General features: G+C 60.5%; 1 protein-coding gene across 1 annotated transcript in view; it reads right to left on the bottom strand.

Annotated features, from left to right (window-relative positions):
- Positions 1–3,227: 3,227 nt before the first annotated feature.
- ITPKB (inositol-trisphosphate 3-kinase B) overlaps positions 3,228–26,186 on the bottom strand; it is a 96,007-nt gene continuing 73,048 nt past the window's right edge. The window contains exons 3-8 of the mRNA XM_004605523.2: positions 16,391–16,490; positions 15,368–15,581; positions 11,561–11,765; positions 9,717–9,818; positions 8,018–8,089; positions 3,228–5,509 (exon numbers count right to left, since the gene is read on the bottom strand). Coding sequence (XP_004605580.2) covers positions 5,294–5,509; positions 8,018–8,089; positions 9,717–9,818; positions 11,561–11,765; positions 15,368–15,581; positions 16,391–16,490 — 909 coding nt within the window. The 3' untranslated portion in view covers positions 3,228–5,293. The remainder of the gene's footprint in view (positions 5,510–8,017; positions 8,090–9,716; positions 9,819–11,560; positions 11,766–15,367; positions 15,582–16,390; positions 16,491–26,186) is intronic.

Here is a 26,186-nt window from a genome sequence, read left to right as displayed (position 1 = left end):
TACATTTCTCAGAAGCAATGTCCCCAGTTTCCCTCCCACCACCCCCCCCATGTCCCCCCACCAGCTTACCTCTATGGTAGGCACTTTTCTTCTCTCTGTCTCTCTGTCTCTCATCTTTTTGGGCATTATGCTTTGCAATACAGATAGTGAAATGTTATCATGTATATCCCTTTACCTACTTGAGTAAAATGAGTCAGAAGGAGAGGGACAGATAGAATGACTGCATCCCTTGGTTTGCATATGTGCAAAATGAGGTTGAGGATATTTTTCTCATGAAGCTGGGTAAGGGGATGCCCTCTGTCAGGCAGGGGCATACAAAGGCAGAAAGGAGGGTGGGGGTGGAGTGGGGCGGGTGTCAGTACTGCCTGTGGGGCTCTGGCTTTGCTGGGAAGGTCCTGACAAACTGGGTTCACACGGTGCTCCCGACTTCCCAACTGAGCAAGCCCATGTGGGGTGTGCTGCTGGGGTGGCCCCCAGGGGCCCGGAACCCGGCCATCACCCTGAGCGCAGGGATGGGGTGGGGTGGGGGTGTCTCCGGATCCAGAGTCAGTAAATGCCACCAGAGGGAAGCCTGAGGCTATGCCCCTGCGGGCATCCCCGTGATGACCCCTGTGTCCTGCCTCCCTCCCCAGAGCGTTGTTACATGGCTCTGCTCGCAAGGAGCCAGGCTCAGGCACGGGCCTGCTGGGCACTGGAAGCCACAGAGGAGCAAGGTCAGTTCTGGACACTGGGATTCTGCAGCCACAGCCACTGGCAGTCGGCTGGCGGCCTCCTGATCAGCACCCCGGAGACCAGACGTGCCACCAGGCTTCCAGGCCAGAAAGGCGAGGGTTGAGTCCGGGAGATGTGAATCAGTCACACGCCCACCTCACCCTGAGCCTGGCAGGCCCCCGAGCAGGCCAACTGTTGCACGGTTCCCAGGTTCCTGTATGGGTATTTCGCAGAGCAAGCAGCTCACAAGGACCACCTATTCTGAGCAGCAAAGACGCCCCTGCCCCCTGGTGTGTGTGTGGGGGGGGGGGGGGCGCGGAAGTGTGCGGTGAGTAGTAGAGAGGCTCCCAGGTCTGAACCGTAAAAATGCCCCCTAGCGGGCATGAGTAGTAAAGACGCCCCCTAGCCTGTACCAGCAGGTGTGAGCTCATAAGCCTTCGCTTCCCGAGGCATCTGCAGACCCTGGAGCCAACCTGGGTCCTGGGTGAGGGCGTTGGGGCTGTCCAGCGAGAGGTGGATCCAGTCTCAAACCCTTCAGGTGCTTTGGGACTGAGCTGGAGGGTCACAGACCTACTCTGGCTGGAGAATTCTCCCCCTGCCAGTGCTCATGGCCACACCTGTCTTTGGCCACGCTGCCTCCTATGTGGGGTTCCCTTAGGTGAGCGGCATGAGGGGGTGTGGAGGCTGAGGGAGTCTGGATGTTCCTGGTCCTCCTAATTGCGGGGCAGGCGGGGAGCTCCTGTGGTGGGCATTTTGCCAGCCTAGACAGTGGGCACAGGGTCCCTGAGCAATGCAAGGGGCTTGTAGGTGCATCGTGTGCTGGGGCACCCTCAGGGGTAACCTCTGAGGGAGGTTTGTCAAGTGACAGAGGGCGTGACCCCCACCTTCCTGGGTGCTCAGATTCCATCCCACACTGGAGTGGGTCCTGGGCCTGGCACCGCTGGAGAAATGCAGTGACAGATCAGGCCAGCCCCACGGTCCAGGTGGGTCATGGCCTCAGACTCAGCTCCTGAGTCCCACAGAGGCCGAAGTGTGGGGGACAGTGGGAAGCCAGGGGACCTGGGTGTCAGCCCTGGCTTCAAGGGCCTTCCTCAGTAGGTCACCTCTGAGACCCTAGGATGGGTCCTCCAGGAGACAGAGCTCCAGAGAAAGGTGCCTGCCTCCTGGGATGCAGATGCGAGCATGGAAGTGAGGGTCAAAATCAAATCAGGTGTAGGGGCATGGGGGCGAGTCAGTGCTTGGTCCAGCTTGGTCCTGAGCCCCCGGGTCCACACCTGCCTGTGTCAGGTGGTGGTGGAGGAGGCAGCATCCATCGACCTGGTTTGTGCCTTGGGGAGCTCCATCACCCCAAAGTCTGAGACACACAGCACCCGCTGGGGCAGCTTACGGGCTCAGAGCTCAGAGGGCCTGGCAGGAAGTTGCTTGTGCTGGAGGGAGCCGCAGAGACCCCGGGAAGAAGCTTCAGGGAACGCATTTCCTTGTGACACCCAGAACCCTGCAGAAGGGTCAGAAAGGGCAAAGTGCAGTGTCTTTTCTGCACCCTTGTGCTGTAACTTGGCGGCACCAAACCCTCAATCTTGAAGTGGGAGTTTTGGGAGGGAGAGAGTTGTGGGAGGCGGGAGGGCAGCATGCGTGCGGGCCCCGGGGACCAAGTCTCAGCTCAGCCACTCTGTGGCTACTCTCGTCCCTGCTTCCTGCCGGCCAGCGGGGCCCTCAAGCCATGAGCTCGCTGTCCTCTGCCTACATCCAGGCTGGTGGCACGGGCGGGGTGTGGAACACAGATCGGGTGGGGAGCCAGATACCATGTGTATCAAGTGCCATTCCTCACACAAATCAAGCGGGGCTGCAAACTTCCCTAGTTCATCTCCAGCCTGCACACAGCCTTGTTCGGGGAGTGGCTCTGGGAAGAGCAGGAGACCCTGAGGCTGCACCCACCACCCACCCCATGCATAGCCCTGCTCTGCAAGCAAAGGCTTGGGTAGGAACCCCACCCCACCCCTGCACCCTGGGGTTGGGGGCACCTCTGTAGCTGTTCTTTGTCCCTGAGCTACCATGTCAAGAATTTTGTGGAGACTAGAAAGTCTGGTTTCTGGGAGATGGGGCAGCTGGCAGGGACACCTGGGTTCGATTCCCGATACCACATGATCCTCCGAGCATCGTGGGGTGCAGGTCTGGAGGCCCCCAGTTTCAGGGTCTCCCTAACACCACAGGGCTTGGACAGCATCATGTCCTAGAGCTGACCCAATGGCGAGGCTTGCCGAGAATCCAACGTGGGGCCCCAGGACCTCCCGAGCACTTCTTCGGAGGCCCAGGAATAAGCAAACAAAACGACCAGAATAACTTGTTTAAAAGAGTGTTTTAAACTCCTTACAGATTAAATATCACCCAATCAGAACCTCCCCGCCCCCTTTCAGGTTTGTCACAGCAACCACCAAGCCCTCCAGGTCCCAAAGAGACCTGCCCCACCCCTAGGGGCTCCGGGCTTTGGGGGGTTGGAAGAAGCACACACAGCCGGCAGGGGTCTCCGGAGTCTTTATTTGGGAAGGCAGGAGCAGCTGCGGTCCCTCTGACAGGCATGGGGTGTGGAGAAAAGTGTCCCGAGGTGCAGGGGGGAGATGCCTCTGGAAAGGCACTGGCAGGGGAGACCCCTGCTTCTTCAAGCGCAGGGCCCGGTGGGAGACAGGGCCACTCCAAGCAAGCACAGTGAGCGGAGAAAGAGCAGACGGGTGCGCCACCAAGGACGCAGAGCCAGCTGCGAGAAGGCCGTGCGGACGACAAACAGAAGCCAGCCTTTCAGTCGTAGTGTTCTGTGCAATTTAAAAACCGACAAAATAAATATAACTTAAAACGTCTGACATGACACTGAAGGCAAGTGTGGGAGAGGCGGCCGAGGCCAGAAGCGAACCTGCAGCGCGGAGCCCCGGGGGACCCCAGGAGGGGCGGAGGGTGCCCACTCGCTGCGGGCAGGCCCCAGGGAGGAGTGTGGGCTGGAGGCCGTGCTGGTGCGAGTTCCGCAGCAGGGTGGGGAGAAGCATGTGTGGGAAGGAACTAGCAAGGTAAATACAACCCCCTCTGAGGAGCGCCCGGGGGCCTGCGGGCCGGCTGATTTTCTTCCTAGCACAAATGTGCTCCTGTGAGCCTTCGCAGGCAGAATGAGGGGTCAGTGTGGGGTCAGGATCCTTACGTGGGGATGGACATTGTGGAAGCACAGACCCCTGACGTCCCACCCACTTGTCACAGCTGGGGGGTCAGGGGGACCCAGAAAAGCTGGGATCCTCCTGGCATCACATGTTGTAAGCAGACCCCTGGCGCTGGAGCGAGTCCATCCACACAGGCCCTCGCCCTTGCTCTGAGAGAGCGCCAGGTGACTTCCTTCTGACAAACCTCTTCCTCAGCTGGGTCGCACCCTCCGCTCGCACCACCTGTCACTCAGAGTGGAAGGTGAAATGGACGCGCCCACCCCCAAAGACCCCGAGGAGGAGGGGGATGGGGTCTCTGGGCTCCACTCTCCAGGCACGCGCCCACCCCAGGGGCCCCTCACAGCGGGAGGTAGAGCGGCTTGCTCGAAGGGGGCTCCCGTGACTCCCCCAGCTGCCCGGAGTGAGCTGGGAGTTTGGTCCTTGAACCCTGCAGCTCTGACATTCCTCTGGGGAATCGAGAGACTTGCTTTACCCTTTCACTAGTTCCCCTGAGATGTCCCCTGTGCCCCCGGCCCCCTCAGGTCTGGGACTCAGGTCTGTGTCCAGGTGACAGGCCTCCCCCAGGGCTGAAGGGGCCAGTGGTCAGGCACCTGCTCCCTCCTTGCCACATGACTGCGAGGTGTCCAGACGAGGTGGGAGAAAGCCCAGCTTTGGGGGTGGGGGTGGCCCCCAGGAAGGAGAAGAGCGCCCTCCTCCTTCAGACTCTCTTCTTCCCCTAGACTTCCCCCAGCAGGGCTGGAGTGGAGGGGCAGCAGTGGCTCTGGGGACAGAAGGTGGACTCTTGGGATGGAAGGGTGACCTGTGTCCCTCAGAATTCGTGGCTCTCACCAAGGAAAGCAGCCTGCACCCCCCTGAGCTCAGAGCTGGGCCGTGCTGTTCCTGGTCCCCTCCCGGCTTCTGGCCCCGAGTCAAAGCGTCTGCTCAGCATCACGGAAGGGAGCCTGGGGCTGAGCAGGGGACCCACTCAGGGTCGCCGTGCTTCAGAGAGGGCCCGTGAGCCCACAGCCCCACAGGACGGGGAGATGGCTGAAAGGGGGACTTGGCCACCAGGTGGCAGCAGGCCCACGTGGCCGGCCCAGAGGCTGGGGCTCATCTCTTGCCACCGGGGACACCCACTCCTTGACCCCTGCTACAGGCAGCTGTATCTGGGGTTCAGGAGTTTCTCTTCTGGGAGAAGACCCTATTTACAAGCAGGGGTGGAGGCCCCCGCACCGCGCCCTTCCTTCCATCTGGGAAGTGACGGGGCCATCTCCTGTCCTGTAGTGCAGCGCGCGTCGTAGGGTCTGGGGCCTGAGCCAGTGGAAGCGCAGGGAGAGCCGAGGAGGAGGCGGCAGAAAGGAGGCGCGGGGGTGTGGGGAGAGGGGGCGGCACGGGCCTCGGCCTCAGGTGGGTGGGGCCCCCGCGCACATTTCCGTCAGGATGCTGATGAGGTTGTCCAGGCCCGACAGGTAGCCATCCTCCCGGTTCCCCTCCTGCCAGGGCACGTCGTGCTTCAGGGTCTGGCCCTCGGGAAGGGGCGTGGTTTTCCCAAAATCGATCATCCACACCTTGGCCTGCTCCTTCTTGTCATGGATGAACAGGAGCGAGCTGCCGATGACCTGCAGGGACAGGGAGAGACTTGAGTGGGGGACACCACCGGCCCACACCGGGGGACACAACTCAGCATCCGAGCAAGCCCAAGGAGGGAGCGACCTAGAAAGGGCAAGTCTGTCCCTCATTCGCATCAAGGCAGCAGGCTCTGCCAAGGGGGTGCGGGTTCGGGAGGAAGTCCCCAACTCCAGTTGGCACTTTCCATCATGTGAGACTCAGCTGCACGGAGAGCTGGCCCCTTCCAACACCTCGTGAACGTACCCACGTCTGGCTTCCTTTTTTGCTCTCTCTGCCACATCCATAGTGCTCAGGGGCTATTCCCGGCTCTGCGCTCAGACGTGATCTCTGGGGGTGCTCAGAGGGCTGCAGTCAGTGCCAGGGAATGAACCAGGGCAAGTGCCTTATCCCCGATGCTATCCCCCTCCTCCCAGCCTAGCTTCTTAAATGCCGGTCACAACCCCGTAGGGGGTCACATAACTAAACACGGCTGTGTGATAAAACCAGCAACAGTGCAAGGTCTCCGAGAGCTCCACACCAAACGGGGATTCAAAACCAACACGTGATGAATCCTGTGCTTCTGGTCGCTGCATGTTTGAGCAAAAAGGGGTCTGCAGTGGGAAAAGTTGAAGAAGTCTGCTTGAGAGGAAGGGGGTTCCCTCTGATGGGGGCACATGGGAGTGCCACATACCCCCAGCACCAGAGTGGGATGTGTCCTGAGGCCCAGACAGCCTCATCTAGCACTGCCCACCCCAAACCTGGGCACACAAGTTGGGAAGTGGGGCGGGGGGAGGGTTGGGGGGAGGTGACACTGGCCCCAGCAAGGAGGTTCCCAGGATCATTGGTACCTGCCACTACGGACCATGTCAGGACTAAAGCATGGGAGGAAGTCACTCTCCTCAACAAAAACCCTGCTCTGGGTCACCGTGAGGGCCCGAAGGATGCAGCTACAGAAGGGGTGGTGGGGGGGCATCCTTAGAGACCAGGCCCCGGCCCGGGCAGGGAAGACCTGTGGAAATGCTGAGTCCAGACAAGGGTTTACCCTTCACGGGCGGGGAACAGCAGATGCCCCACTAAAGTGTCCTCTCGATCGATGTCTCTGGGGTTCCCGAGGGATGCTCCAGGAAGAGCAGGAGGTTCCCAGGAAATGACGCAAGGGTGCTGGAGGAGAGACTGGAGCCGAGAGGCTAGCCCAGGGCCCGAGCAGTTAGCAGGGGCCTATGGCCAATACAGGAGCCTTCCAGGCTTGGTGCCCGGGAGGGCCCTGTCCAGTGCAGGAACAGGAAGCTGGAGGAGGGGTGCCTGGCACATGGGGTACACAGCTGGCCGTGCTCAGGGATCAGTCTGATCATGCTTGGTGGACCATGCGGTGCCAGGGGTCTAACGTGGGGCTCTCTTTGTGAAGACAGTGCCGCAGCCCTCTAGGTCCACTCCCTGACCCAGCACATGGCTTTTTATCCAGCTGGGAATCCAGAAAGCTCAGAGGAGTCGGGGTCCTGGGGAACGGGGATGCTGGGGAGCAGGGGTCCCCAGGGGGACAGGAGCCCTGGGGGGTGAGGTCCTGGGGGTTGGGGGTCTGAGGGGTGGGATTTCTGGAGAGTGGGGGTCCAGGGGGCAGGGGTCTGGGGGCTGAGGTTCTGGGGGGGCTGGGGAGTGGGGGTGCGGGGCTGCCCCGTTTAGTGGGTACAGGGTCCCAAGTCTGGGTGTGGGGAGACCCCAAGCAAGGCAGCCTTGCAATCTGCACCTGCATGCAGTGTTGTGTGGAGTAGTGGGGTGCTTCCTCCCCTCTCCTCGGCACCGGCATGGCTGCGTGTCACAGCCTTTAGTGGACGGGGCCCTCTGAGGACACTGCCACACAAAACCTGTGCAGAGGCTGCTTTGGAGGAAGCACCCCAGGGAGGCAGGGGAGACCACTGCTGGCCATGAGGGACTGTCCACAAGCATCTACTGGGCCTGATCCTAATCCCGGCCTCTTCCTCAGCCTGTGGCTGCAAAGGTGGGGCAGATGGACCCTGGCCGGCACGGCCACAACTGCTGGGACCTGGGATGTCAGCAGGGGGCAGGAGATTCCTCCCAAGCTCTTAGAGCATCTGCCCCGAGACCACTGGGCATCGGGACAGAATTCTGACACAGCCTCTGGGGAAGGGCCTTGGCCGCCCGCTTCCTGCTGCCAGGGGGCTGAGTCCAGGGCTGGCATGTAGCTGCCGCACCCTAAAGCCTCGGGGTGGGAGAAGTGCAGCGGAAAGGCTCAGTGGGCTGGGCACATGCTTTCATGCAGGGGGCTTGATTTTTGATCCTCAGCACCATGTGGTCCCCAGGACTGCTGGGAATGACCCCCCCGGCCCAAGTACTGAGCTGGTAACGGTGTGTGCCTCTCCCCTTACCCCCAAAATAACCCCAAACCCCACCTGGCAACAGTGCTCTGGCTTTTCAACAGGTAGCTGCTCACGGCACAGGTGCCAAGGCTGTGCCGAACTCCCCCCTCCGGGCTCAGCCACGAGACAGATGCCCACGCTCACCTCGTGGCACTTGAAGAAGGGCGAGATCTCCAGGGTGGCGCGAATGTCCTTCAGCCGGTCCCGGTAGGCGACCTGGGTGCAGGTCAAGCAGGTTTTAATCAGGTGGGCATAGGGTGAAGGTTAAGCTGCCCTAGAATCCCACGGGATTAACTCACACCCTGACTACAGGACCCCAGACCCCCACCTAGAAACGAAGACGGGGAGCCCCGAGGGCTGGGCGGGGGCTCCTGGCCACTTGCTCTCTCCATCCACACTGCTGCAAAGCGCGAGGAGTGGAGACAGTCTCCAGAGACAGCCGAGCCCCCGACTCCCTCTCCCCCGCTGGGGGTTATCAGGAAGGCCAGTGGCGAGAGGTGGCATCTGAAGGGCCTAGATGCCAGGGCAGATGCCAGGGCAAACTCCTGAAAACAAACTTCAGGGTCCAGGAAATGGCTCAGAGACCTGGGCACAGGCTTCACATGAGGGACGCTTGGGTTTGATCCCAGCAACACATGGTCCCTGAGAACTTCTGGGAGTGATCCCCAAGCACCACCAGGTGTGGCCCACCCCCCAAGAAGAACAAATCAAACAGCTTCATGCCCCTGATGTTTGAAAGAATGGAGTGAGGAGGAGAGACACTGTCTCTGCGGGCGTCTGCTTCACAGAGCCCTTTGCATCGCTTTGGGCTGTACCAGGGCTGGGGTGTCAGGCTGGCTGGCTGGAGCCGGAAAACCCCCCTGGTCCAGGTGGTCCAGGGGCTCTGAGATGTGCTGCAGACCAGGGCCCAGGAAGCCCAGCTGGCAGGGGGAGGGAGGGTGCTCGAGGCGCGGACCAAAGGCTGCTTGGAGAGCGGGGCAAGCAAGCCTCTGGGGCTGAGCCGGGGCTGTCACAGGGCCTCCCGGCTCAATAAACCTGAAGTAGGCTGGAGGGTCCTGATCTGGGGCGGGACAGCACATCTGTGCAGCCTGTCTGCTCCTGCGGCTCCAAACCCCACATGGGCAGGAACTGGAGCCCCCACTGCCCTGGCTCAGAGAGCTGCCAGTTAGGGGGACAACGTGACCCCCACTGTCCCCGGGGGTATCTTCCTCATTCGGCCTCCTATCCTGCTGGGGGCTCCGAAGGCCCGAACCCCTGCCCACCTGCTGCCTACATGTGAATTCCAGCTCTGCCCTCTGCTTCCCGCCCCTGCGTCCTCTCCTACCCATTCCTGCGTCCTCTCCTACCTGCCCGTGCGTCCTCTTCTACCCTCCCCTGAGCTCTCTCCTACTCTCTCCTGTACCCTCTCCTACCCTCCCATGTGCCCTCTCCTACTCTCCCCTGTGCCCTCTCCTACCCTCCCCTGTGCCCTCTCCTACTCTCCCCTGTGCCCTCTCCTACCCTCCCCTGTGTTCTCTCCTATTGTCCCTGTGCCCTCTCCTCCCCTACTCTCTCCCTGTCCCTCTCCTATCCCACCCCTACACCCTCTTCTACCCTCTGCTGCACCCTCTCCTATCTGCCCTTGCACCATCTCTGTGACTGCATCTGTCACCAAGGAGCCTCCCCTCCCCAGGGGGGCGAGTGCTCAGCACAGGGGCTGGTGGGAGAAAGCCACGGTCACTCTCCTACTCTTTGGGAGCTGACCCTGGGCTCCCTGGCCTCCCCCTCATGCTGTCAACCACACTCCACTGCCCCAGCACCGGCCAACAGTTCTGAGCTTCACCCAGCTCCAGGGGAGACTCACCAAGATGTTGGGGTTCCCTTGCGTGAACTCCCGAAAGGCCTCAGTGACCTGCTCCCTCGTTTTGGTTTTCTTGAAGTCACGGTTCACAGAGCCGTCTTCTTTCTGAGGCAAAAGACACCCCCCATGTAGGCGGTCAGCTAAGGGCCCACATGGTTCTGCCTGACCAGCACAGGGTTGAGGGACCAAGAACGGGGCGGGGTGTTAGGAGAAACCAGGGCAAGAGGCTGCCAGGGCCGAGAACGGGCACGAAGCTGTGGAAGGGGAACACTGGGGGCCACGGGCACGGGCACCCCTTCAGCAAGGGTCTCAAGGTGCCCGCTGTCCAGGGGCATGGGAGAGCCTACCCTGTGTCCCATCCAGCTTGGATTGTGCTGCCCGTGTGGTTGCCTGCTGCCGCCCCAGGCCATGCCCAGGGCCAGCAGCTCCTCTGGGCCTGTGCTCAGGCAGTGCGGAGCTGAGCCTCTCAGATCTGCCCCCCACGGGCCAGGACTGAGAGGCGGGGACCGCCAGGAGTGCCCAGGCCCGATGTGCCCCACCACCAGGTTGGAGACTAGTGAGAACATCGTGGACCCCACCCAAAGGGGTGGGAGGGAGCACATGAAAGGCTGGAATGCTGGCTTTGCTTGCAGGGAGCCAGGGCCATTGCATGCCTCCCAGCACCAACTCGAGTGACCCCAGAGCACTGAGCTGAGAGCAGTTCCTATGCACAGTCAGGTGTGGCCCAAATACCAAAAGTAAAGAAAGAAAAGGATGAGGTACCCTGGCTGAGGGAGCTGCCCAAAGGGCAGAGAAGAGAGAGGAGGGCTGCAGGAGGCCCTCCGTGAGGCACTTCCAGGACGAAGGACTGGTGCTGAGAGCCTGGGGATTCCCAAGCCGGTGGCTCTGCGCCCCAGAAGACAGGCTGTGGACAGGAACCCCAATATGCAGCCTTCAAGGCCAGGTGGATTGTTTCAGACACAGGGACGGTCCCGGGACCAGGACCCCCCACCCAGCTAAGAAGAAGAGCGACAGGCTGGGGCTGAGGACGAGAGCCGAGAGCCCTGTCTGTCCAACCATGGGGCAGGGGGCATCTTGTTCCCACAGGCTAATTTCTGTGTCACAAGCTGTTGCCAACTACCTACCCATCACCTCAGTGCCATTGCTGAGGGCTGGAGCTGCCTCAGGCCTGCTGGAGTACCAGGGCACCCTTTAGGCAGTGCCACGTGGGGTAGGGGCAGCACAGGACTCCCGGCTGCTGTGAGGAGGCCAGTATCTGGTTTGACTGCAGGGCAGAGGAAGGGAGAGCAAACCTTGGGCTGGAGGGATGCTGGGGAGCAAGGGAAAGAACGTGGAAGCCTGTTTTGATTCTTGGCACCCTCCAAGGTCCCCCCAGTACTCCCAAGAGTGCTCCCTTGAGAACAGCTGGGTGAGGCCCCATAATCAACCAACCAGACAAAACGTGGGGCTTAGAAGTTGGGTGCAGTGTTGGAGCTGTTCAGGGGCGAGCAGAACGCTGCCCAGTTCTGCCTCCGTGGCTGTGATCCAATGTCAAGCACTAAGTTCCGTCCCTCCGGGTCCCCAGCACTGGCCCTACTGGCAGGCTCCTGGGTGGCTCGGGCACCTCGAGATGAAGACCCGAGCCCTTACTTCCAGAGCCCCCAGGATGTCCCTCCACCTCCCATGCCCTTGACGTGGCAGCTGCCTGCCCCAGACAGAGGGGTCAGCCAATGGCCTCCAACATCTGTCCTGGGCAGGCGGCCCCAGGCTGTATGAGGGGCCTGAGAGAAGGGAGGACAGCAGGGGGGCACGAGGGCAGCGGCTGGTGGAGCCCTTTCCCCACCTGCAGCCCCCCTGGCCGGACTCACCTTGATGCCTTCGATCCGAAAGCCCAGGGTGGCCGTGGAGCTGATGGTCTCCCTCCACTGCATGTACCGTGGCTTGGTCACGGCCCGCTGTGCTTTCTCCTCCTCGGTCGGGGCATCGGGGTCCACCTCAACCATCTTCTGGTACATGTCCTTCCGGAGGCTGGGCTTCTTGCGGGCCTTGGTGAGTTCCTCCTCCAGGTACGTCCTGTGGAGACGTGAGGCCCCGTGAGGCCATGGTCAGCCGGGCCCAGGCACACGTCTAGGCTCTGTGGGTCTGGGGGGCTGGTCCTTGATGGGAGAGACCCGGGGTGACCTTGCTTGGGGGCGCAGCTTCCTCTCAAGAGCACCAAGAGACTTTAGGGGGCCTAAGGTGCCCCTGCTAGCAAGGTCCTGGGGCCAGCTGGGCACGTGTGGTTCTATCCTATGGAGGGCCAGGGATCACTCAGGGCTGCCAGGCACCCTGCCCCAAAGGGTTTCCAAAGTCAGGACCCACGGGGTTGGAGGCTCAACCCTTCTTTCCCACCTCCCTCCCGTTCTCAGGCATTTGGGTGGGGGGTGCTGGGCCGGGCTGAGCTCTCTGCAGAGAGAAGAAACCAGATGGAAGTGGGGCCTATGAGGGGTGCCAGTGCCGGGGAGCAGGAAGCAGCCAGAATGGGGCAGGGACGGGGCTCTGGGCTCTCTGGCCTCCTCCGCAGACGACTCACTGCCCCATGCTGCCACCAACCCCAGGCCTCGGGTGAACCCAGAGGGACAGCGTGAGGCAGCGCTGCCATCTGCAGAGTCAGGCTGGGCTTGTGGGCAGAACTGCTGCAGCCCCCAGCAAGTGGTGGAGGTGGCCGCAGAGGGAGAGAACAGGGCTGGGGCAGTGCCAGGCAGAGTCCTGCACTCCCCCCGCCCCGCCCACAATGCCCACCCGAGGGTGGACACCCCTGCAGCACATACCCCGTGTCTCAACACCCCTCCTTGCCATGCTGGCTGCTGCCCAAGAGTAGGCAGGACACAGATGTCCTGCTGCGGGAGAGGAAGTATCCCCTGGCCCTGTGTGGGTGGGAGCTGCCCACGGGGCGGCTGACAACACCCGGCCTGCGTGCCCTCTGCTGGGGCCTGGCTCCCCCGTGTCGCACCATCCGTCTCCAAGCTGCAGGCTGAATGGCAACCCAGGACATTTAAGAAAGACGGGTTTCTAGAAACCCCCGCAGTACAAAATCAGCCCCCACGTGTGAGCTTGGACACAGTTGGAGGAGATGCTGAGAGGTGCTAGACAAGGAGGAAGCCGTGGCCCCACCCTATGTTCCTGCAAGGACACATGTGTGTACACGCATCCGCCTGGCTGTGCGGCAGAGCCAGGCCCGTGGGGCCAGGGCCAGGGCCAGGGCCGAGCTGCAGGGCAGGATGCTGCTGCGCATGGGTGCCGTGTATGTACACCTATGTGTGTGGCATGTACGTGGGTCTGTGTGTACCTGCATCCATGTGTGCGCCACGTACACATCTGTGTTGAAGAGTGTGCATCCGTGTGCAGGCCCTGGTGTGTGTCTGTGTGTGTGCTGGGGGGAGGCTCCCGAGTGCCCTGCCGTGGGCAGGCGTCTGAACTGCAGACAGCTCTCCGAGCTCCTCCGGCAGGAAGCGGGCCTGGACGTGGAGGCCCCTCACGCAGGCTTCTCCAGACAGGCCCCTCAGCCCACTCGGCGCAGCTGCGGGCCCCCAGGGAGGAGGGGGCTGGGCGAAGGTGCCTGGAGTCACCAGCTGGACCAGTGGGGCCACAGGCCATGGAGCCACGGCTGTGCCTGTCCAGAGGAGGTCACGCCACCGTCCGCACAGGGAACAGGGCCTGCTGGGTGCCTCAAGCCCAGGAAAGTGGTGGCCCAGTCCAGACATGAGAAGTGATTTCTGTCCCTGTGGGCAGGTCACTCAGCCCAGGTCTCAGCTCCAAGTGTAAGACAAGACCATGTGAGTGGACGTGCAGGGGTTGGCACCTCAGGGCGTCCCATTTAGATGCTCTGGATGCCTGCATCACCCCTTCTGAGGCTCCACCCCCTTTGAGGGTGAGTGTCCCTTATCCACCTTCCACCCCTGGGGAAGTGTCCACGTCTACGGTGGCCCTCGGCTCTGGCCTCCTCCCTCCAGCAGGCAGGGGCCCCTCAGCGGGGTCTGCAGAGGTAATGCTGGTGTGGGACTGGCTCAGAGGGGTTCACAGACTCACTCTGGAACAGGGTTCAGGGGTCACCCCAGGTCTCTGTTGGGGTGCAGCGGGACTGGGGTGCAAAGCAAGGGAACAGGCTGATTGAACGTTCGGATGGAGTCACAGGAGCGCAGAACCCAGCAGCCTTCCAAGGAATAGAGGCCCAGCAGGCCGCCCAGCCTGACTTTCCAGATGCCCAGACAAGCTCCCCACATGGCTACACTGTGCGGGTCTCAGACGTGCGACACCCACCACGAGAGCAGCGACCAGTTTGAGCCTGCCCAGTGCGGTGAGTCAGTGCCAAGTCAAGGTGGGGGGCAGGAAGGAAGGGTCACGCCTTCTAAGAGGGCACATCCTGGCACACTCCCGGGAGAGCCCTTGGGGACACTAAAAAAATGCTGGTAAGAGTGTGGCCAAGGAGTGGTCCGAGAGACATTCTGTCTCCTCCCTACGGGCAGGGCTGAGGCCAGCACCTCTGTCCAGCCTGAGAATGGTGGTCAGCTGCCCTACTGGGACGCTCTAAAGGAAAGACAGGGAGGAAAGGAAACTGGCTTGGGTCACTTCTCTCCTGCCCCACTCACCCTTTATGCATACATGTATGTACATAGACAGACACAAGCTCACACACACAGATATGCGACACATGCGAACTGCACAAACACATATGCACAAATACATACATGCACACCCATACACATACACACTCATGCAAACACACAGACACGCACACACACTAGTACATAATGCATATACAGGTTACAATGCACACACAAATCCACACACACACAAATCATATATAGAAGCACATGCACACACAACCTCCCCCTACACACGTGTACACATACACACACAGACACACACACACATCCAGAGCTGTTTCCTGGGTCTGACCTCCCTGGAAAGCTGTGAGGAGCTGGTGTCTAGGCGTCCTTCTGAGGGGCACAGTGCCTGATACCAGGGGTAAGAGCCTCACTGGACAGCCCCGCTACTGCCCTGCAGAGGCACAGAGCCACATGGTGCCTTCTGGGCTTGACTGGCCGAATTTAAGGGGGTAGAGAAACCTGGCAGTATGGAGGGGGCTCCAGGCCGCTGGCTCTCGGCCCCCATTCCATCTGTGCTCCATCCCTCCTGCCCCTCTTCCTGTCTCCATTCCCCTTATCTCTGTGGGCAGAAAGCAGGTGAGCTTGAACCCCATCCCATGCAGTCCCAAGCATTGCTCCCCACTTCCAGGCCAGACTTTAGGCCCCTGGAGCACCCTGCGCCCTGCAGGACACTTTCATGGCTGTGCCCAGCTGGGCTCAGGGTCCCTGCAGCTCCCAGTCTTGCTCATACATGGCTGTCTTTCCATGCACCAGCAAGGTAGAGGCCAGCTCACCTGCCAGGAGGCCCCTCCCACCCTCCCTTAGCAGCCCACCTGAGCCCCGGCAGTTCTTGGTCCTTCCTCTAGGGATGCAGCATAGCAGAGAAGGGAAGAGGCTGCCCAAGGGCACAGCCAAAAGCTGTCCCCTCTGCACCACAGCAAGATGATGAAGGGGGGGTGGGCCCCGGGCATTCCTGCACACCCTCGGGACAGCTGAGAATTCCAGGCCAGGTGTGTCATCAGGCTGCGCACCCAGACCCCGCCTCACCTGACACCCATCTTGCAGTCCATCACACACGGCGAGTCGAAGTCGGCCAGCAGGTCGTCCATCTGGTTGTAGCGCTCGCCGTCCTTGACCACGTCCCCGTGATAGGCAGGCACGTAGGGCCGCAGCACGTCGGCCATGAGCCGGTCCAGGCAGCGCTGCTCTGACTCACAGTGCTTCTTCAGGATCCTGCCGTTGGCGGCAGCCTTGAAACTCCCTGCAGGCAGAGCAAGGGCAGAGCGGCCCTGGGTTCCCCTATGGCCAGCAGAGGAGGTTCCTTGCTCTGCCCCACCCACCCCCACAGCCCTGATCTGCACCTGGGACGCTGGGAGACAGGAGGTGAGAGGGTGCCTGCCCCCATCTTGCAGACTGAGCACTTTAGGGGGAATGGGTGCTGGTCCCTGAGCTCCCTGGACCCCAGGCCCCTTGATGTGGAGGGATCCGGGAGCACAGAGACTCGGTCAGCTCTCTTGGACCCTCATGACCACCCACTCTCAGTGCCTTTTGGGCCGAGGCTGTCCTGGTCAGAGCAAAGGATCAGTCCTGAGGGATCAGGCCAGGGGACTGAGGAGAATTGGGGATCCACAGCTCGACCCCCCTGGGCAGGGGTTGCCCTTGGTGATGGCATTTAGGGAAGGGGGTAGGGATGGGAAAGGACACGGCATGTCCTGGGCTGGCTTGAGGGTGGGTCATGGCTCCCTCCCACCCCAAAGCCCAGACACCCTAGGGGCACGTGGGCTTGATGGTTCGAGGGCTCCTGCTCCAGAAGGTCCCTTCTCTGTCACAGGCCGGGGGACTCATGCCTGGTCCCCACACCACAGTCCTCTCCCACGTGCGCGGAGCAACACCTTCGAAACTTTTTATGTCCACAAGTGGGACAGGAGGACGAGGTAGACGGTGACAGAGGAGCAATGGCAACAGCACAACTGCCTCTCGGGTCTCAAGCGAGAACCCATGAGTGCAATCCGCAACCCCCACACCCCGTCATGAGCCCCAAGCCCACCATCCTGTGGGGGCAGCGGCTACCTGCATGTCCCGCCAGCTGGACCCAGGGGTACTTCTTCTTGAAGGACATGACGAAGGGAGACCAGTGCACCATGTTCTTTATTTTCCTCCATGATTTGCTCTAGAGACAAGAGAAGAAAAAGGAGCTCATTAGAAAGAACCATTCCTTTCCGGGTCCGAGGGCTGCCAGCCAGGCAATGCCAGTCTGACAGGGGGTGCCAAGGACCTGTCTAATGTCTGTCACAGGCACCCGAGGGGACTCTGCCTGGCTCTACTAAGGGGGCATGCACAGCACCCAGAAACTGGGATGGGTACTCTTGATCCAGGCCTGAGCCTGTCCTCTGCTGCTCCTCCCACACTGACCCCTATTGGCCTCAGTTTCCCCATCTGTCCAGAGAGGAAAAGACAACTGGTCCACCAAGCAACCTGGACATATGCATGCTCCAGGGACCTAAGAAATGACCTCCCAGCGCACACCCCAGCAGGAAGGAACAGTTCCTCAGAGAAAAACCAGAGGCCGTATCCCCCCATAGATATGGCCGAGACGATGACCAAGGGGAGGCAGCGGGGGACATGTGTGGTGAGAGGAATCAAATCTGGAGGGGGGGCAAGGGACGAGGTCTAGAGCTGCTGGCATCTGGCGTGAGAACAGGAGCTGGAAGCAGGTGAGGCGCCTTGAGCACGTCAGGCCAGTACACAGCACTAGGAGTGTGGTACGGGGAAGTGGGTGACCTCCTCTTGGACTAACCAGTGGGGCCCTACTGGCCCATCTGTAAAATGGAGCAAACACAGTTGCCTGGTCCCCCGAGTGTGAAGCCACCTTGGGCACGGGAGTGTTTGTGGAAGAGTCTCAGCGATCTGTGCGTTGGGTGGGGGTACCCCAGGAGCTGTACCTCTGGGGCGGTACGGGTGCACCAGGTACTGGGACAGACACCGAATGAGACCAGCTGGGGGGGTGCAGGGACACTGCATGGGACATCAAGTTCCAGAGCTGCAGACAGGAGCAGGTGCTGTGGGTGGATGACCCCCTATCAACCCCCATGTACAGGACCCCCACCTCTGGCTCCCCCCTCGCTGCACTCTCATTTCTCCACTGTGTGGAGTAGCCTGTCTTCGTCATGAAAAAGGGAAAAAGCTGGCCTGCCCAGTGGAAGGTGGTGGAACATTCTGCGTGTGTGGGTTCGCTCCCTGGACGTCTCTGCTTGCACTGGGACCAACTCTTGGGGGCTCCCCACCCCACCCCACTCCCAAGGGTCTTAAAGTGCCTGGTGTTGCTGCCCACTGTGAAACAGAGCCGTGCCTGGAGGCGGGTCCAGCGCAGGAAGGTCACTGCAGGCGCCCATCGTAGCACAGCTGCCCACAGAGAAGGTAGCGATGCCCTAGAAGGCCAGGGCAAGGCAAGCAAACCTCGTGGGTGCGAGCAGCAGTCTCCGCCACGGCCCCTCCCTCCAAGAGGCAGAATCCCTCCAGGGGACTGACCCTGTGCCCCAAACTCTCCATACCCTGTCACTGGTCTGAAATCTGACCCCAGCCCCAAGAAGGGCAGAAGCAGCCTGGAGAGTCCCTGGCCAAGGCTTGCGCCAGAGCACGGTCTCTCCAGCACGGTCACCCCCATTCTCTGGCTCTGTTCCTACATCACCCCCAGGCACCAGGGGCATCTGCACACCTCACCCCCAAAACCAGCATCTGCCCTGCAGGTCCTGACTGGCTGCTCTGAGCTGTGGAATATTCATAGGCAAATCGGAGGTGCTGACGAGCTGACGAGAGCAAGTTCTACTTTGATGCATCACTGACTCACACTCGGACTTGGGGACCAGCCGATGTAAAGGGGACACACACTGGGTGTTCACCCAAAGTCTGTAGATCTGGGGACCAGCCAATCTCCGCCCCCCCCTTTTATTGAATCACTGTGAGATAGTTACGAAGCTTTTAAATTTGAGTTTCAGTTCATACCATGATTGAACACCCATCCCTCCACCAGTGCACATCTCCACCACCAATGTCCCCAGTACAGCACCCCCAACCCCAACCCTCTCCTTGCCTCGATGGCAGATAATCCCCCCCATACTTTCTCTCTACTTTTGGGCATTTATGCAATACAGATACTGAGAGGTTATCATGTTTGGGACCAGCCAATCTAATTGGGACACTGGGTGTTCACCCAAAATCTGTGGATCTGGGGACCAGCCAATCTAATGGGGACACTGGGCGTTCATCCTAAATCTGTGGGTCTGGAGACCAGCCAATCTAATGGGGACACTGGGAGTTCACCCCAAATCTGACAAGCCAACAAGCACTCTTAACTGATCATCTTAGGCCTCTATGTACAACAGGCACCAACCCGGGCTGCATGGCCTCATTTCTGACCACTTAACCTGCCCCCCGAAGTCTCTCCATTCTCCCCTGCAGTAGGTGGCACACAGAGGTGCCACAGCCCGGCCAAGGGACCAACAGTGGAGGCTCCTTCCGGCCCTAAGAAGGCGAAGCAGGTGCCTGTTTAGACCAAGCAGGATGGGAGGCTGGGAGTCTCAGGGAGTCCCCTGGGCAGTCGAGGCTGTATTGTGTGGGGTGTCAAATAGAGGAGTCCAGAGCCCCCGCAGGCAGGCAGCAAATCCTCAGGCCCACCCTCTTCTGGGGCTGGGCAGGAGCCTTGCATTTGGCTGACGGACCCACTCATGTAGGTGCCCCAAGTCTGATAAGACCACCTCACGCTTCCAGGCTGTGGTTGGGCTTCTGTGCTCAGGAGTTCCTGGAGAGCAATGGCAGGGAAGGAGGGGCCACAGTGGACGCCCATCACCTGCCAGGCAAGCAGGGGCCCCAGAAAGGGGGACGGGTCTGGGGGACCCCTAGGCCCTCTTAAGCAGAGGCGAGCTCCTTCAGACCTGTGTTTACAGGCCTGGGGGAGAGTCGGCGATACAGAGCCCAGATGATTACAGGCTGGGGTTCAGTAAAGACTAGTTCTGGGGTGTGGGGGTGCTGGAGAAATGCAGGACCCCACGAAACAAAGCCATTTAGAAGGGGAAGGTCAAGAACAAGCTGGATGGGGGCGCAGGGCTTAGCGTGGCTCTAAGTGGGGAGACACTGACGGGGTGACGGGGGATGGGTGGGCGGGGAGGCGAAGGCCTGACCATACAACGCAACCCTTTCCCACACAGCTGGAGGAGTTTCAGAACCTGGTGAATGGGGCGAGTCCTCCCCTGCTCCCCCTAACCTGCCTTGCTCTTCTCCCCAAATCATCCGCTCCCCTGACAGCAGCCCATCATCTCCCAGAAGCTGCCCCCACCCGGGGTCAACCCCTGCTCTCAGCCCAGCGGAACATGCGGTCTAGCTCAGGCTCAGGGCAGCGGTGGTGCCAGCTGCACCCGCCAGCCTGGAGGAGGCCTGGGCAGGTCTGGTGTTTATCTAGACCAGATTCCAAGGCTCTTGTGATGCTAATGGCTCCTGGGCAAATGCCACCTCTGGGTGGTTCTCCCTTTTCAGGCACCCCCCTGCTGCAGAGAGACTGCCTTCAAGAATAAAGGTTAACTGGGAGGGACTTCAGAGCCAGGCCTTTGTCTGCAGGGATGAGTGGGGAGGAAGGAGTGAAAAGGAGGAGGGGGAGGAGGAGGGAAGAGCAGGGGGAAGATAGGAGGAAGGAGGAGTACAGAAGGGGGTGGGGTGGGATTTGCCCTCTGGAACCCCAGGTGACAGGCAACCAGGCCACCAGTTCTCATGCCCAGGAAATGACCCTGACTCCTTGGGCCAAAACTGTTTGTGGGTGACCCTGGGCCCAGGGTGTAGGGGTTCTGTTCCGCCTGCCTGAAAGAACAGAGTGCTCCCTTATTCGAGGAGTCGAGAGGGCATGAGGCCATGGGTGCCCTCTGGTTCACTCAGGGTCTCTCGGGCCAGCTCCGCGCAGGGAGGCTTCCTGTCCTGGGGAACCCTGGTGGCCGGTGTGCCCGGGGTCACCCACAAACAAACCTAGGGGAGCTGTGCCGAGGCCTCAGTGCCCTTTGGGGGGCTGCCTCCTCTCCTTCCCAGCGCCTGCTCCCCCATTCCAACAGTCTCAGTGCCCTGGGGGTGGGGCGGGGGTGACACTGGGCAAATGCTGCTCTGCCCTGAAGCTGCCTCACGGGGCAGGATGTTCAGGTCACAGGACCCCCACTCCCATGTGCACCAGCGTTCCCTAAGTTCAATGACCATACTTGCTCTCAGGCCCGAGAGGGTTTGGGGGTGTTTCACGGCTCCCTCAGACCTTCAAAGGGCTGGTCTCTGCCATGGGGCGGGGGTCTTCATGAGAAAACAGAGGCACAGGACGCAGCACCCGGACAGCTTATGGCTGCTATCCCAGGACCCTGCACTCTGCCTCAGCCGCCCCTCCTGGTGCCTGGACACTGCCCCCAGCTTTGAGGGGGGTGGGTGCAGCCTCTCAAACCTCCTAACCCTGTGGGGGTATCTGAGAGACCACCAGGCTCAGCCGGGCCTGGGAGGGGCCGTGTGGGCGGGTGCAGGCCAGGCTGTTTTGTCCCTCTCCTGTCACCCTAGGGACGCCTTCGCCCTCAGGCAGGACCCAAGAGAAGGCCACTGAGCATCTTCCCTCGGCTGACGTGGCAGGAGCTGGCTGCTGGTATCCTGCCCCCCTGCAGGAACAGCAGGCCAGACCCGTCCCCTTCTCAGCAGGCTGTGGGGCGGAAGAAGTCCCTTCCAGGCTGAGGGGTTGGAGTGCCCCCGAGCTGCCAGCCTCGGGGGGTTGCATCTGTGCAATAGGTGCAAGGCGGCCCACCCCCGGGCGGCCTGGAGCTGGGAGGAGGCACTCTGGGTATTGCCTGGTGACGCCAATAAAAACTGAAATCATTTTCTCCTTCAAGGCATGAAGGACTGGCAAGAGTCCAGCTGGGCACTTCGGAGGGTCACATCGTTGCCAGGTGGCAGTGAGATGTGCCCCACTGTGACGAATGGATCCCGGAGCTTCCCCTGGCTCCTCCGGGCAGTGCGGAGCGCCCAAGGAGGCTCCCGGGGCCCGGTGACTCACAGCTCAGGTGTCTGCACTCCAGCCGGTGAGTCAGAAAGGCCGTGGAGGCGCCAAAGGAGACAAGAATGTTTCCCTCCAAACCCGGTCACTGAGGTGGAACCCTGCAAGGCACCGGACTGCAGCGCGGGGCGCAGCCATTGTCTGGAAGGCCCAGGGCTCACCCGCTTCCCTCATGACTTGGCCCTCTGATACTAGACTTTTTCCACCAGCACTTCCCTTTCAGAAAATTCCATCACTTGACTTTCATTTTTAGATCGTTATAAAGAGCCCTTCTTTGTGGGGAGGAGGGGTGGAAATGAAGCGTTTATTTAAGGAAAAGAGAATGTGGTCAAGACAGTCCTACAAGCCCCGGGAGGGGCGCTCAAGGGCTCATTCCCCCTGTTTTGTATTTTAAGTGTCAAAGCCATGAGGGGAAAATGTCCCTGAAAAGGGACCTTGGGGGCCAAGGAGCTGGCTGACAGGGCTGGAACCCTAGGTTGATCCCTGGCACCACGTGGTTCCCGGAGCCCCACCGGAATTGATCCCAAAAACAAACAAGAGAAGGTGGGGTGTGTGTGGCGGATCTCCGGCCCGTGCAGCAATGAAGCAATGTTGTCAGATTTCTCTTCTTTATGGACAGCCAAAGGCACGAAGAGACAGAGAAACCACATGAAAAGTAAATGCCCAATCTACTCAGTGCTGGGTTAACATCTCAGGGGTCCTCACTCAGGACACCAAGAGAGATCTCCCCTGGGCAAAGAATAAATCCTATTCAGAGAGGTTGAGTAACTTGCCCATGGCCACACAGCTTCCTGGTTCATGCAATTTAATTCCGAGGATTTTGTTTTATTCCAGCCAACAGGATAACTGGGGCCTCTGGTCTTGCCTTGACCTGGGGCTATCTGTCTCTTCCGTGGCTAAAAAATAAAATAGCTTCACATAAACAGCAAGGGCTTTGTCTCAAGTGACCTTTCAGCTGGGGGAGGCCTTCCCTGCCCTCCTCTTTCCCAGTTCCCAGAACAGCTTCCCCGATATACTTGAGGAAAGATGCATGGAGAGCACAGAGCACAGAGCTGGAGAAAGACGCCCGCCGGGGAAGGGTTCTCTGTCGCCCCTGCTTTTGCACTGCTTGCAAACGACGACCGGATAAGTTACCAGGCTGTCCATGTTTGGAAGAGGAGTATGGTCCTCCTCCTCCCCACTCCTCTCCCTCATCCCTCCTCCCTCCTCCTTCACCTCCCCTTCCCCTCCTCCTCCTCCTCCTTTTCTCCTTTGGATCTTGGTAGAACAGCACTTAGGGTTTCCCAAGGATCCCCTATACTCCTGGGCTGGAAAAAGCTCGCTGCTCCCAGCAGAGCCGAAGAGGCCACATTTGTTCACTGTATTGCCTGGCAGTGGCCTGGGGATGGCAGCTGGGTGCAAGCCCAGGCAGGTAGGGGCCCCTGGCCCCACAGCTCCCCCCCGGAGCCTGGCTAGAAACCGGGCTGGGCCCGAGGCGAAACTGCCCCGTGCCAACAGTGAGGGAACCCGAGGCGCGGGGAAGGCCTCTCGGAGCCAGCAAGCCAATGATCGGAACAATAAGCCGGATGACGTGGCGGGACAGGTAGCGCCGGCTACCACGGGTCTGGATTTTATGATGAGCCATCTCCCCACTTCCGGCACCCACGAGATTCCCCTAAAAACAAGCGCAAAGACATTTTTTCCCTCCGAGTTTAGAAACATCTTTTTGTAGAAGACACAGCGATGTTGCAGTTCACTCCTAGGCTTCTGCACATCCCGCCCCAGCCCATCCCAGATGTTCCCCCACTGGGTGCATCCCAACAGGCTGGCCGGCAGGGAAGCCAGCACCTGTCGGTGGCAGGTGCCCAAAGGTGGGAGGGGATCACACTGCTGTGGTGGGGTGTGCCAGTGTCTCTCCAGGACCCCTGGGGCTGAGGCATCAGGCTGGGCCCCCACTGACAGGTACTTGCCCAGGGTCTGGGTTTAGAACATGGAACCTACTGGGCCCCACAGCTCTGCTTCTAGGGAGAGGCTCCAGAGCAAGTGCTCAGTCCAGGCTGATCTTCCGAGGGAGGCCACCCTGGTCAGTCACAAGCCAGCTGCATATGGGGCCAAAGCCAGACACTGCTGATGGGGGCCCAGGGGGCCCTCCTGTCCAGGGCCTCCTTCCGGTGGCAACCACAGGCCCCACCTCTAGGCTGTGGGCAGCAGCAGCAGAAAGGGCAAACTGGGGGCCGGACCTTCGCCATGCCCACCTGCCCTACAGAATCCCTGCAGTCCCACTGGTGAGCTGGACAGTACTGGGTGGCAGCTGCCCCCCACCCCCAGAACTTTCCTCCTGGCACCCCAGTCTCTTCTGGTGCCCTCTTCTGGGGGATGGTCGCCATCCACAGGCCTCATGCTGCCTGCCTGCAAAGATTCTCCCTCTGCCTCTGGGTGTGGCCACGTCTTCCTGGCCTGAGCTCCCTGAGGGATTGGTAAACTGGTCCTACCTCCGCTCAGGGCAGACACGGAGCCACACGCTAGCCCCCCCACCCCCTGCCCTGAATCCCCTCTGCATTCAGAAGGGGCTCGAGGGCTGTGTGATCCCCACGTTCTGTGCTGGGCCGAGCAGAGAGGCAGCTCCTGGAGGAGTGGGAATGTGGGGGCCCGGAAGAGGGTTTATGAGGGGGGTGGTGGGCAGGCTTTGCACGGTCCAGGCCTGGTCCCTGGCATGTCATGGGCCCTTCCCTGCAAGCACCTCCAGGAATAAACTCCTGAGCACCTACGGTGGACCCTAAAGCCGATCCCCCCTCTAATTTTTTTTTCTTTGTGGGTCACACCTGGTGATGCACAGGGGTTACTCCTGGCTTTGCACTCAGGAATTACTCCTGGCGGTGCTCGGGAGACCATATGGGATGCTGGGAATCGAACCCGGGTCGGCCGCATGCAAGGCAAACAAACGCCCTACCTGCTGTGCTATCACTTCAGCCTGATCCCCCCGAATTAAGTGGGACTGTGTCCTCCCGCCGTGCTGCTACCCCGTGTCCACCAGCCCTTCCCTCTCCCGGAAGCCAGGCTCCCAGCCAGCACACGCTTCCCGGCGCTCACCTGCTCTAGCCTGGACGGTTCCAGGCAGGTCTCGGGAGCAGGAGGGCCCTACTTGTTGGAACTTCCTGTTCCATCTGCCTTGTTTCTCTCCACATCCCCCAGGGCTCTGGCACGGGGGTGGGGGTGGGAAGGGGTGTGGGCGTCTGCCTCATGCCTGCATCCTTGAGGGTTTGGAGACCCTTTTCACTCAGGCGGCCCACGGCAGCAGAGAAAGCTCTTGTACCAGGAACTTGGTTCCAGACCCACCCTTCTTCCTGCTTCCAAAATCTTCACAGGGGCAGGTGTCGGAGGCACCCTAGTCTTGCCAGATCAGTGTGTATGTGTGTGTGTGTTCGGGAGGGGGAACCCAAGAGTGGAGACAACCTTCCCCCGAGAGGAAATGATCCCAATGCTCTCTACCAGGCCGGGCTCCACAAAGGTTCCATCTCTGGTCTCCAAGGTCAAAGCCTGGCTCCGCCTTCCCCCTCCCACGGAGATTCCAGCCTCTTGAGAACTAAAAATAATGGACGATGAGAGGAAAGAGGGGAGAGGAGTGAGGGGAAGCGGCCACAGGCACGGGAAGTGCTCCAGGGCCTGGCAGCTGCCTCCTCCAAGCAGGGACCAGAGGCTGGGGGCAACAATAGGAGGAAGCAGGGAGTGGGCCAGCAGGGAAAGAGACTTGGGGGGGGCACCCCCCAGCAGCTGACTTCCTAAGGGACAAAGCTTACAGGACAGAAAGGTTTGGCTTTCCTCTGGGAAAGGGCGTCGGGCACAGCCTGCGGGCCACCCTGCGGCACACTGGGCGCCTTCCCTCCCGGTCTCTCCTCCAGCCCTCCCCAGAGATTTTATTTTTACTTTGGTAAAATGCAAAACAACGGCCGAGTGGCAGAGGGTGGAAATTTACTGAAGGTTCTCGCTAGTTAGCAGACAGTGGGCACAGCTGTCCTGGGACCACCGTGCCCCTCCAGAGACTCCTCCCGCCCAGTCCACTTCCTCAGGAGCCTACCCCCTCCTCTTTAGCCCATTTTACAGATGGGGATGCAGAGGCCCCAAGAGCTAAAATCATTCCCACCTCACACTGGGCTCTGTGGATGTGAGAGGGCCCAGTGTAGGGATCGGAATATCTCAAGGGGCCACTTTGTTCCTCACTCTGCCTGGATGCCTCCTTCCTCGTCTGCCCTGGAGCCGGGGTTAGATCCTGTTATTTCTGGCGGACAGTGTGGCAAGCTACCAAGTGCCTGAGGAGCTCCCTCTGCTCCGTGACCCTCACTGAGGCTGCAGGGCTTACAGAAGGGGCTTCCCCTCACTCCAGGGACCGCCAGCCTTGTGGGCTCCCCTGAGGGCACCAAGTAGGATGAAGTCTGGGGAGGGGCTGGGTTGACCAGCAGAGCCGCAGGGCTGACCGCTGCGCCATCCCCAGCCTCCCACCCCCACTCTCCAGTCCTGCAAGTAAGGTGCTCTCCTTGCACATGCTCCACCCGGGTTCCATCCCTGGCACCCCAAAGGGTTCCCCGAGTCGCCCAGGATTGATACCTGAATGCAAAGCCAGGAGTAAGCCCTGAGCACCACCAGGTGTGGCTCCCCCCCCCCCCAAAAAAAAAAAACACAACAAAATAAAAATCACTTCCCACCTATCCAGGTACAAGTGGCAGAAACGAAGGCCCCAGATGGCATGGAGGGGTCCCCGTCCCGGCAGTCTTAGTCCTTGCAGGAAGAGACGCCTGAGGGAGCTGGGGGCACCCTTCAACAGATGGCATT

This window comes from Sorex araneus, chromosome 9, assembly GCF_027595985.1.
Source record: "Sorex araneus isolate mSorAra2 chromosome 9, mSorAra2.pri, whole genome shotgun sequence".
Lineage (NCBI taxonomy): Eukaryota > Metazoa > Chordata > Mammalia > Eulipotyphla > Soricidae > Sorex > Sorex araneus.
This window is presented reverse-complemented; position numbering and strand designations above follow the sequence as displayed.